The following is a 12,705-nucleotide window of genomic DNA, read 5'->3' on the forward strand; positions in this document are numbered from 1 at the left end:
CCAACTCATTCTAGGGTTTTTCTTTATTTTTACTATTTTCTACATTGTAGAATATTAGTGAAGACATAAAAACTATGAAATAACACATATGGAATCATGTAGTAACCAAGAAAGTGTTAAACGAATCGAAATAAATTTGATTTGATTTGATTTGATTTGAAATACATTTTAGCTTTGCACACTCTTGGCATTCTCTCAACCAGCTTCATGAGGTAGTCACCTGGAATGCATTTCAATTAACAGTTGTGCCTTGTTAAAAGTTTATTTTAACAATCAGTTGTGTTTGTTACAAGGTAGGGGGGGGGGGGGGGGGGGGGGGGGTATATAGAAGGCCAAGTCCATATTATGGCAAGAACAGCTCAAATAAGCAAAGAGAAACGACAGTCCATCATTACTTTAAGACATGAAGGTCAGTCAATAAGAAACATTTCAAGAACTTTTCAAGTTTATTCAAGTGCAGTGATGAAACTGGCTCTCATGAGGACCGCCACAGGAATGGAAGACCCAGAGTTACCTCTGCTGCATTGGATAAGTTCATTAGAGTTACCAGCCTCGGGAAATTGCAGAGGAGACTGTGTGAATCAGGCCTTAATGATCAAATTGCTACAAAGAAACCACTACTAAAGGACAACAATAATAAGAAGTGACTTGCCTGGGCCAGGAAACACGAGCAATGGACATTAGGCTGGTGGAAATCTGTCCTTTGGTCTGATGAGTCCAAATTGGAGATTTGAACCGCTGTGTCTTTGTGAGACACATAGTAGGTGAACGGATGATCTCTGCATGTGTGGTTCCCACCGTGAAGCATGGAGGAGGAGGTGTGATGGTGTGGGGGAACTTTGCAGGTGACACTGTCTGTGATTTATTTCGAATTCAAGGCACACTTAACCAGCATGGCTACCACAGCCTTTTCCAGCGATACGCCATCCCATCTGGTTTGCTCTTAGTGGGACTATCATTTGTTTTTCAACAGGACAATGACCCAACACACCTTCCGGCTGTGTAAGGGCTCTTAGTAGTGGTTCCTTTGCAGCAAGGCAATCATGAAGGCCTGATTCCCGCAGTCTCCTCTGAACGGTTGATGTTGAGATGTGTCTGTTACTTGTGTCCAAACCTTTGACTGGTACTGCTTGTATATCTTTTTGATTTATCAGGAAGTGCTGCAGCACCCCTACTTCCTGCGGCTCTGCAGATATGGCAGTTAACTGAAAATATGCATACATCTTTTCTTTAACATAAAAAACATCAACAATGAGGTTAAAGTATCTGGTAGACAATATATTCACCCATAGAGTATCAGTCATGAGTACATTGCATCACATTTGAGTCACGTACTGTAGACACTCACAGGGCTCTGGTAAATTGCTGAGTATAATTGTGGCCCTCAACAATCACTTCGCCATTAGCTAACAGCTGAAATTGGCAGTCACTTCTCCAGTTGGTGCGGCTCTCCTTAGTTCTAATAGGCTTAAAAACTTAAAGCCCCGAAATGAAGCATTATTTTAAGCTTATACACTGATTTTCTGTGAAGTGTTTGAAACCAGTATGAATAATCCCAGGTCAAAAACTGTAATTTAACGAAATGACATATCTACTTTTGTAAAATGGCTGGAAACAATTTTCTCAACAGTCATGTTGCTTATGCTATCAGTCCCGAGACTCCAGCAACAATTTTATTTTCATTGACCTGACTTTCATTTATCTGAATAACCAGCCCTTACATTTAGCCTCACAATGAAGTGTTTTACCATTTTACGTTCAAGACAATCAGGGCTACGAGTAGAACACAAAGCAATTTCAAATAAACATTTGCATTCATGAGTTTTATTGACAAACGTCTGCAGCAGCAAAAAAACAGATAGAAATAAATGTAGACCAATGCTGTAAGAATAGAAATGGCGGGAAATGAATACCCAACTAGTCCGTGTCAACTGTGTGGAGTTTGCTGTGCGCTTTTTACAGTATTATAGACACTATGTCCTGAAAGAGATTTCCTATGATCTTCTATGTAGAAGAACCCCTTACCTTCTATCAACTCTTGTATAGCTTGTGAGTGTCATAGAGCGAACCATGTTACCTGTGCGTGTTCGTAATAGCTTTTAACAGTTTCAAACCATTCGGAGTCGACAGACGTTTTCGTAAAAAGACCCGGCCTGGGCCGCTTTGGGAATGCGCCCTTGTCTCACAAACGCCGCTCTAGCTCAGCCCCTGTTAATCACACAGACTAATGGTGCAGAAGAAATAGATTCATCCAATGGTACAACCCAGAAGTCTGTAGCTCAAACACAGCGGACTCATTGGGTTAAATGTCGAGGTCAACTGTGAATTATGTCTGGCTTTCACAATGATATACAAATAAACTGTTCATAATATCATATAATAATATATCATGACCATTTGTCCAAGGTATAATAGTAAGTACAGCATTGAAATCAGATTTGGCTAATGGAACCCATTCTCCTTTAAACAGAAGGGGATTGGCTCTTTCAGAACCCCCCCAGAGGACACAGGTACGGAAGTGTCTATATCCACAGTAAAACGTGTCCAACCTCGACTTAACCTGATGGGCTGCTCAGCAAGGAAGAAGTCACTACTCCAAAACCACCATAAAAAAAGCCAGACTACGGTTTGCAACTGCACATGAGGACAAAGATTGTACTTTTTGGAGAAATGTCCTCTGGTCTGATGAAACAAACATAGAACGTGTGTGGCTATAATGACCATCGTTATGTTAGGAGGAAAAAGGAGGAGGCTTGTAAGCCGAAGAACACCATCCCAACCGTGAAGCACAGAGGTGGCAGCATCTTGTTGTGGGGGTGTTTTGCTGCAGGTGGGACTGGTGCACTTCACAAAATAGATGGCATCATGAGGTAGGAAAATGATGTGGATATATTGAAGCAACAAGACATCAGTTAACAGCTTGGTCTCAAATGGGTCTTCCAAATGGACAATGATCCCAAGCATACTTCCAAAGTTGTGGCAAAATGGCTTAAGGACAACAAAGTCAAGGCATTGGAGTGGCCATCACTCAATCCCATAAAACTTTTGTGGGCAGAACTGAAAAAGTGTGTGCGAGCAAGGAGGCCTACAAACCTGACTCAGTTGCACCAGCTCTGTCAGGAGGAATGGGCCAAAATTCACCCAACTTGTTGTGGGAAGCTTGTGGAAGGCTGACCAAAACGTTTGACCCAAGTTAAACAATTTAAAGGTAATGCTACCAAATACTAATTGAGTGTATGTAAACTTCTGACCCACTGGGAATGTGATGAAAGAAATAAAAGCTGAAATAAATAATTATCTCTACTATTATTCTGACTTCACATTCTTAAAATAACGTGTTGATTCTAACTGACCTAAGACAGGGAATTTTTACTCGGATTAAATGTCAGGAATTGTTAAAAACTGAGCTTAAACGCATTTGCCTAAGGTGTATGTAAACTTCCGACTTCAACAATAGTATGTCTTACATAGCACACTCCATCCTTACCTTACAGCAGTGGCTCTCTGTGTCAGCTGGGTTAGGGGACTCCGTGCTATGGAGTTGGGAGGGTGCACATAAATAGTCAGCAAATGATGCCAATCATCAATATATTGGCAGTCTCTTTTTATGTATTCTGCTGGGTCTATGTGATGTCATTCTGTCAGGTGTTCCCTGTACCTGTTCATGTGGTCAGATGTCATGGAACCATGGAAGGTAGAATATCCAAGTAGAAATCTGGGTAGAGGGCAGAGGAGACGTTCCACAGCCAGAACAGAGCATCGTTCCTCCTCAACTCTATCTGGGGACACTCCCCTGTGTGTTTTAGTAGACGTTATCGCAGGAGGGGAAACCATAAAATAGCCGCATCCCTTTGGGCCTCTCCTGGGTCCTTGGAAGTCTCTGCCGGGCATGTAGGTCTGGAGGATCTCAGCGGCAGACCTGAGATGCTCCAGCAGGTTGGCATTCTGTGGCACCCCACCGTTAACTGCCTCTGCTTGGTTGTATCCAGTTTAGTCTTGTAGAAGATGGTGATGTTGTCCCCCATGATGCTCCGGTTCTAATTCTTCACTATGTTGAACACTCACAGGTCCACTCCTCCCCATAGCGGGTCTTACACTGGGCTGTAGGCGCATTCTACGCAGTGAGGAAGTGCACCTGGGCCAGTGTGGGGAGTGCTCCTGCTTCATGCTCCCTGCCAAGAACAATACTGGCCACAATCACGCATAGAAGCGCCCCCCATGGAAAATGCACTTTATACCTTCAGAAAAAGAGAACACAAAATGTCATAGTATTTTGGCAAATTGACATTATCAGAACATAATGTTCCTGATTCTGGTTCTTTACTACTCTACTTTTTTTGATTGTGAAGTCATAGGACTTTGAGTGTGCTACGGGAATCTAATGCAAATATGCACCGCAGAAACATTGCAGTACTACATCAAAATCATTCCAAGCACCAATCAAAAAGAGGACGAGGCGAAACGTTCTCCCCTACAGTGGAGATGCGTTAATGAGACAGGGACAAATGTATCACCTTTGCGAATCAAATTGCTAGTGTGACATTTTTCCTGTAGCCTAGTTACCAAGTGTAAATGAGGGGAGGGGCTGTGTATTATATAAATGATTACAAACTATTCCTCTTAGAATGGGTCTATACTTTCTAGAATGAATTCATTAATTAGATAATTAAAATATGCAGGCTGCAGCCATGAATTTACTTTTAAACAGACCTGGCTATCTGCAATGTGTCTGAACACATAACACTTCGGAACTCTTGCTGTAGACTTCAAAGGATCAAAAATAATTTTGCCTTAAGGCAACCTATAATTATGGAAAGGAGGGCCATTAAAGTTTTATTTTACCCCAAAGACTACAGTCCACCAATTTGGATGTAAAAACTCAAAACAGTTCTTCAAAAGATAAATACAGTGCATTCGGAAAATGTTCAAACCCCTTGACTTTTCCATTTTGTTATGTTACAGCCTTATTCTTAAATGGATTTCAAAAAGTATTATCCTCATCAATACACACAATACCCCATTATGACAAAGCAAAAACAGGTTTTTAGAATTTTTTGCAAATGTATTACAAATAAAAAACAGAAATACCTTAAATTGAATTCAGGTGCATCCTCTTTCCATTGATCATCCTGTTTCTACAAACATCATTCTTATAAGGAAGAAGTTTGGAATCACCAAGACTCTTCCTAGAGCTGGCTGCCCGACCAAACTGAGCAATCAGGGGAGAAGGGCCTTGTTCAGGGAGGTGACCAAGAACCCGATGGTCAATCTGACAGAGCTCCAGAGTTCCTCTGTGGAGATGGGAGAAACTTCCAGAAGGACAACCATCTCTGCAGCTCTCCACCAATCAGGCCTTTATGGACAGATTTATAGCCACTCCTCAGTAAAAGGCACACAACAGCCCGCTTGGGAGTTTTCCAAAAGTCACCTACAGGACTCTCGGACCCTGAGAAACAAGATTCGCTGGTCTGATGAAACCAAGATTGAACTCTTTGACCTGAATGCCAATCGTCTAGAGGAAACCTGGCACCATCCCTATGGTGAAGCATGGTGGTGGCATCATCATGCTGTGGGGATGTTTTTCAGCAGCAGCAACTGGGAGACTAGTCAGGATCGGGGGAAAGATGAACGGAGCAAAGTACAGAGAGATCCATGATGAAAACCTGCTCCAGAGCGCTCAAGACCTCAGACTGGGGAGAAGGTTCACCTTCCAACAGGACAATGACTTTAAGTACACAGCCAAGACAAAGCAGGAGTGGCTTCGGGACAAGTCTCTGAATGTCCTTGAGTGGCCCAGCCAGAGTCCGGACTTGAACCCGATCAAACATCTCTGGAGAGATCTGGAAATAGCTGTGCAGCGATGCTCCCCATCCAACCTGACAGAGCTTGAGAGGATTTGTATAGAAGAATGGGAGAAACTCCACAAATACACGTGTGCCAAACTTAGCAACATGGGGCGGCAGGGTAGCCTAGTGGTTAGAGCGTTGGACTAGTAACCGGAAGGTTGCAAGTTCAAATCCCTGAGCTGACAAGGTACAAATCTGTCATTCTACCCATGAACAGGCAGTTAACCCACTAGGCTGTCATTGAAAATAAGAATTTGTTCTTAACTGACTTGCCTGGTAAGAAGGCATGAGGCTGTAATCACTACCAAAGGTGCTTCAACTGAGTGAATGTGATATTTCCTTTTTTTTGCTTTGTCATTATGGGGTATTGTGTGTAGATTGTTTTTTTTCCTCATCAATTTAATACATTTTAGAATAACATAACAAAACAAAATGTGGAAAAAGTCAAGGGGTCTGAATACGTTCCCGAATGCACTGTATATCTGTGGAGATTTGCCCTGAGAGAGTTCTATGAGCATGCACTCTTTCTACAATGTTAGGTAATGTGACTGCTTCCTGGAAACTTGTATTGCTGAAAACTTGAAATAACTTTTGGCTGGCAGCACCCAACAATTATAGGGGGAAGGGGTAGTCCTTTAAGAAACATTTTGTGCCAGACAAACCTCTTAAAAGCAGCCACTCTCAAAACTCTCGTCCCAATGACACTATGTGTACATTCTGATTGTTGAATCCATCAGGAACCAAGGAGAGACAGATTATTGTATAACTAAGATAAACACTGATACACAAGTGATCATCACACTGACAAATCCATTTGTGGACACTGTACTGTGAAAGATAGTATTGGATGATGTTATACAACTGATGGGTCTAATCCTGGATGCTGATTGGTTAAAACCACATTCCAGCCGGAATTCCATTTGTTCTCACTGCGCAATCCACTGTCTCATCAACTCAGCCAGGCAATTTACATACTAGGTCTACATCTACACATTATCTCCCATTTCCTTCACACTAGCGTTTGGTTTTCAACAACAGAGATTTGTAGTAAACTTGCTGTCGGTCTCTCCGACATTTGCAACATTATTGAAATTCGATCTCCAGCTGTCCTATGGTAATTAACGTGTCGATAGCCGGGACGAGACCGACAGGCTGAAATGTCAATAGAAAAACAGGAAATACAGCTAGTTTGCTGTCATTCCATTTTCAGTTTGAAGTGATTGTGTTAGCTGTGTAGTTGGCTGTCTCATTTGAACAGGGGCCTGGCGGCAGAGAAAATGTTCAATGCCATGCGAAATCGCACATAATTAGTTCATTGCTATGGATGTATCCCCCCAACAATCACTAGAAAACAGCTTTAACAAACGTAAATGCAGCCACTTTGCTGATATTCTGGCTACACTGTTTGACGTGACTGTGTTAGCCAAAGTTGGCTAGCTGGCAAGCAAGGGATAAGAATGATGCCAGAAAGAACGAACGACCAGGCGGCTTGGGAAGCAACCATAGCTTTGTGTCGGGACTATATCTTGTGGAAGGATGAAATAGTATGAATAAATTCATCAAAATAACATTTTTAATTAAAATATGTCACTCATTATTTGAATATGTTGGTAACCCGTTGTATAAAAGTGATAATGCCCTCGAAGCTGGTGTTTGGAGGATATATTGGCACGGTTTGCAGGCCCTTGATGGAACAACACCTGTGCCAATATATCCTCCAAACACAGGCTTCTCTGGCAGTATCACTTAATTACAGCTTTGATTTATTTTGAGTGATTGAAACATTGTACACAGTAAGGGAGAAGCACAATTTTAGAGCGAAAATAGTAGTCTTGTTTTTGCCATAAAATAAAAGCTTTTTAACAAATGTGAAAATACATTAATATAAATATTGAAACCTAAAGATAAAATGTCAGAGGTCAGGCGATAAGAACTATTTTGTGCTATTCCAAGAATCAAGTGCATCGGCCCCATTTTGGCTCACACATAACACAAAACCGTACATACATCAGAAGCACATCTGAAAACAACACACATTTCCACACAAAAACATCAACTTTGGGATCATGAGAAAATGACACCTTGAAAGAGGGGGGAGGGGTTGAGAGAGATATATTGTGGGAAGGAGACTGAGAAAGAGATCAATGTAAACAAAGTTATTTCCAGCGAGCCCTCCAATGTATGGGAAACAAATCAACACACAAACAGCCACATAACTCAGTGTTCCACATAGACCCACCAACCTTACAGCAATCTGGACCACAGTGAATACATTTGCCCCAAAGTGTATTTCTATAATGTTTGCGCATGTGTGTAGATAATGTCATGTGTATACCAGTACACGTCCAATTATTTGAATGTAGCTGTATGCCTGTGGATGTACTGTTTGCACTCAGAGCAGGAGTGTGATGAGTAGCAGGAGCAAACAGTGCACCCATGACGCCATGATTGGAGCTGCGACGCCTCGTTGTTGTTGGGGGTCTCTCTGGCCACAGCCCTCTCCCTGGTAGCCACTATAGCACTGGCACTGAAACTCCCTCTGAAAGCCCAATATGTCGTCTTCCCCAAGCTGACCTTGAACCTTGAGTTTTCCATTTGCTAGGGGCTCTATTCTGTGGGTGCGGGTGCTGAGGTGCAGGTAGGCATCAGTGTCAGGGTGTTTACGCAGGCAGCGTCCAAGGGAATCGCACAGCGTCTGGCTGCACAGCTCTGCTGCCGTGGTAACGTTGAGCAGGTACCGGCCCAGCGGACCCCGTAGGTACTCATTCAGACTAGAGCAACTGGCCTTGAGAGACACACACACACACACACACACACACACACACACACACAGAGTTTAAAGGGTGGCTGAACTTCCTGTTTTGGTCTCGTTTCAGATTTAGTTCATTAAGAAATGACTGAATTAAAATGTGAGTTGGTTTCAGGGTGTGGTTTGATGTGTGTGTCTCTTGTGTGTGTTCACAGGTGGGAAAAGTTAGCCCAATTATTTAGCCAATTAGCTTCAGCCAGCTGGTGTGCAACCGTGGCAATTATGGTTTGACTTTGGATAGCCTATCTCCGGAGCTAGCTAAGGACAATATTTGAGACAATATAAATGAGACAATATTTTCATGTTGCACACTTTTTAGTTTTCTCATGAAATGCTTTCAATATTTGAATATGAATTCCTACAATTTATATTTGTTTTGAGGTTCTGGACCTACTGGAATTTTTACATATTGTCCCATGTAAATTGCGTAATTTACCAATGGTTCCTAACTAGCCCCATAGGGATATCCAAAGTCAACCCAAATTCACCACAGGCCTTCCGATCGGGTCACATGCAGCTGCACTCCAAATTGATGATTACTTATGTACCACCAGCTGTGGGCAGGATTGGAACAAACCCAACCTTAATTTACATTGTGATGCAGTCATGACCACAAGTCTCACAAAACTGTTTTGGACGAGACTAACTTTATGACCAAAATGATCCTATTTACCCTTTGTAGTCAATTTTGACAGTGGAATAAATGTTTCTGACTCATATCGATGCCACATCATCTGTTTTCTAAATGAGAAGTCGTTTTTGGGGGGGGCAGTTGCTCTTTAAAGGTAGATTTACATCAATGTCATTCCTGCGTGTCCTCAATTTAAATTAAGCTTAAGATCCACTACAAACACTTTCAAATCATAAGAACAAATGGGATATGAATAGGGCCTGCTACAAAAACACAACTGATAATCAAGTGGATGAATGAGTGTGACGTGATTGACTATGACTCCGTGACTTGCAGTGAGGTCCTGTGAGTTGGTCATTCGGTGATCACGTGATTTGTTGTGATTTTATGAGACTTGTGTAATTGCGCAGACACTTGCCTTGCTGCTGGCATAAGCGTGATCTCCCCAGAGGATGATGCCTGCGGCCCCAAGAGCCACACTCTCCCCGATGGTGGAGACCAGGTCCGTCTGCAGGGAGAATCACTCAAAATCTTGACCAAAGAAGACGTACAGATTCATCACAAAGCACACAGAGTGCCCAAGTCAGCACAAATCGGCCAATGAAAATACAACCAAAATGACACCATGTACAATTGTTCAGTGTTGTTCAATTGTTGTGTGTGAGTGAGGTGGGGGGGGGGGGGGGGGCACTGGACTATATAGACTTTGTGTATGTGACCACCTCTTATCTGCTCACGCCCTCGTAAGGAAATGCACTATGGGGTGTTAGCGAGTAACATGACCAACACCCATCCTGCTCACACATATACACACAAAAGACAGGGAGTATTTGGGGTATGTGCTGATAGAGCAGGAAAGGGCTGCAGCCACAGATAAGGACAGAGGGTCATGGTCATGGGTAGAGAGAGAGAGAGCTTGATCTGTGAATCAGGGTCTATCAACACACACACACACACACACACACACACACACACACACACACACACACACACACACACACACACACACACACAGAAAAAAAGAGTGGTTATAAAACACACCCATTGATTAAACAGAAAGTATTGCACTCTGATACGGAGCATTATTCTACTAAAAATAATTCATAGAAATCTCAAAACATTAAGTGAATTGAAATCATCATTCACATCTTAATGAAGATTGTATTAGGGTAGGTTTATAGTCTAGATATATTTCACATAAATTATTCTTACAACTCCCAGACTTCTTTGCACCATTTTCTTGTTTTAAAAATGGACGGAGAGCCAGGGGCACACTCCAATACTCACACATTGTTAACAAAAGATGCATTTGTGTTTAGTGAGTCAGCATGACCATAGGCAGTAGGGATGACCATGTGTTCTCTTGATAAGTGCATGAATTTCACAATTTTCCTATACTTTGGGTTGTCAGAGAAAATGTATGGAGTAAAAAGTACAATATTTTCGTCAGGAATGTAGTGAAGTAAAAGTAGAAGTTGTCGTAGTACTCTAAAGTATTTTTTCACTTAAGTACTTTACACCACTGTCAAATGGTCTATAAGTTCTCCTGGTTAGTACTATGTGACGGTCAGAGAAACGTCTCTTCACCTCTGTGAGCAGCTCCAGTACGTTGGAATAGGTGGGCCGGGCGTACACAAAGACAGGACGTGCCAGCCCGTCTCCCCCTGACGCCAGACGCATCCCCTCCTTCACCCGGTTCCGGACAAACTGCCGCCCCGAGGGCGAAGAGCGCAGCACCGTGCCCATGTAGACCGAGGGGAAGAGGGCTGTGCTCTCCATCCACAGCCATTTGAGCATTTCATTCCGGGCCACCTCCACGTCAGGGCAGCGGCCCGTGTAGTTCTCCAGAGTGTTCCTGTAGTCGTGGTTGTAGCAGTCTGGGAACAAGTAGAACCCCCACAGCTGGTTGGGCCGCAGGCTCTTAGCCAGCCTCAGGGTCTCCAGCATGAACTTCCGGGCTGACATCTCAAACTCCTGCTGGGCCACCTTAGCCACACGCTCTGCGGGCCAGGCTGGGTTCTTCTGGGCCACCAGCTGCCTTGACTGGTTGCGGTACACATTCTTGACGTCCCAGTTGCGGATCCACAGTGGTCTCCACTCCTCCCAGTCAATAACTGCCAGTCCCTTGGCCCCTGCTTCGCGTATGTAATACTGAATACCCTCCGGCATCTTCTCCAGGTGCTGAGTGAGACTGGCAACCTGCGGGAGCCCACCGTTCATGACAGCACCATCGTGCTCCTTATAATAGGGGTACAACCCCAAGCGGTCCTTGTAAAAGATGGTGAGGTTTTGGCGGACAAAGCCCTTGCTGGGCGATGCCACAATCTGGAACTGCTCCAGCTGAAAGTGAATACCGTGCCGCGGGCCGCAGTCCTCCGTCGGAGCATTCCAGGCCATGACCAGAGGCTTTTGGGGATACAGTGGCCATCTCGTGGGTTTCAGTTCCTCAGCACAGAGGTAGTCCCATAGAAGTGTCACCAACAGCAATACTTTCCAATCAGGCAGTGCAGTCCAGTACAACATGACTTTTGTGGTGAATGAATGTGTTTTTTACTCTCTGCTCTCCTGTCCTGTAAAGAGAATTGAGCGAACATCAACATGAGCACTTGATTTCCAATCAATAGATTCGGATATGACAGTAACTTGAATCACTCTGGTACTACACCTCTATGCCCAGAAAAGTTTCGATATAGGGCGGGCTCACTTTCACCAAACAGGTTCCAGACATACAATAGGTTTATGAACGAAGAGGGTATATAATAAAGTGTGAACAGTTCAGCTGGTTTAAAAAAATTATTATATCCAGCGTGAAAGCCTCTATGAAAAATGCATTAAGATCAAGCATCCTACTCTATATGACAACCCTGGAAACAATACCACCTCTCATGAAGATGATCAACTGAATATTGAGGTCAAGTTATAGGCTACTGAAAGTAATGAGTTTAATGGGGAAACAGTTTTAGCAGCAGTAGAAGCTTGTGTTGGCAAACACACCCTTACACGTTTGATGTGTGTGAGTGTGTGTGTGTGTATAACACCCACCTTTTGCCCATGAGTAAGTTTTCATTAGTGGAAAAGGAAATAGAAAAACATATCTTACCTTGTACAGCAGAATGAGGAAGCATACCCAAATACTAGAGACCCCTATATTCCAATTAAGCCACGTTTGTCTTTCAAGATGGAGAAAGGTGATTGAAACAAACTTCTCCCAATAACTACCTGGTTAAGTGATCCCTGCAACAATAGGTAAAAACACTGGTACTTCATTGGTCACTTGAATGTATTATTACTGTACTTTACAACTTGAACCGACAGTGAATGTACCGTACCCCCCTGTACTGGTGTCAATTCAGTTGCACCCAACGCCTATTCCTACCCTAGTGGGTTAATTTTAAACAAATCCTCCCTAGTGCGAGTCC

The 12,705-nt window shown here is 43.1% G+C and overlaps 1 protein-coding gene across 1 annotated transcript; it reads right to left on the reverse strand.

The window, feature by feature from the left end:
- Nucleotides 1–7,401: 7,401 nt before the first annotated feature.
- Nucleotides 7,402–12,705, reverse strand: LOC110527809 (hyaluronidase-2). Its single transcript, XM_021609333.2, has 4 exons — nucleotides 12,387–12,705; nucleotides 10,874–11,856; nucleotides 9,705–9,794; nucleotides 7,402–8,631 (listed from the first exon to the last, which is right to left on the reverse strand). Exons 2-4 carry the CDS (start codon nucleotides 11,807–11,809, stop codon nucleotides 8,239–8,241), a joined length of 1,419 nt encoding a protein of 472 aa, XP_021465008.1. The 5' UTR covers nucleotides 11,810–11,856; nucleotides 12,387–12,705; the 3' UTR covers nucleotides 7,402–8,238.

Source organism: Oncorhynchus mykiss, chromosome 7, assembly GCF_013265735.2.
Source record: "Oncorhynchus mykiss isolate Arlee chromosome 7, USDA_OmykA_1.1, whole genome shotgun sequence".
NCBI lineage: Eukaryota > Metazoa > Chordata > Actinopteri > Salmoniformes > Salmonidae > Oncorhynchus > Oncorhynchus mykiss.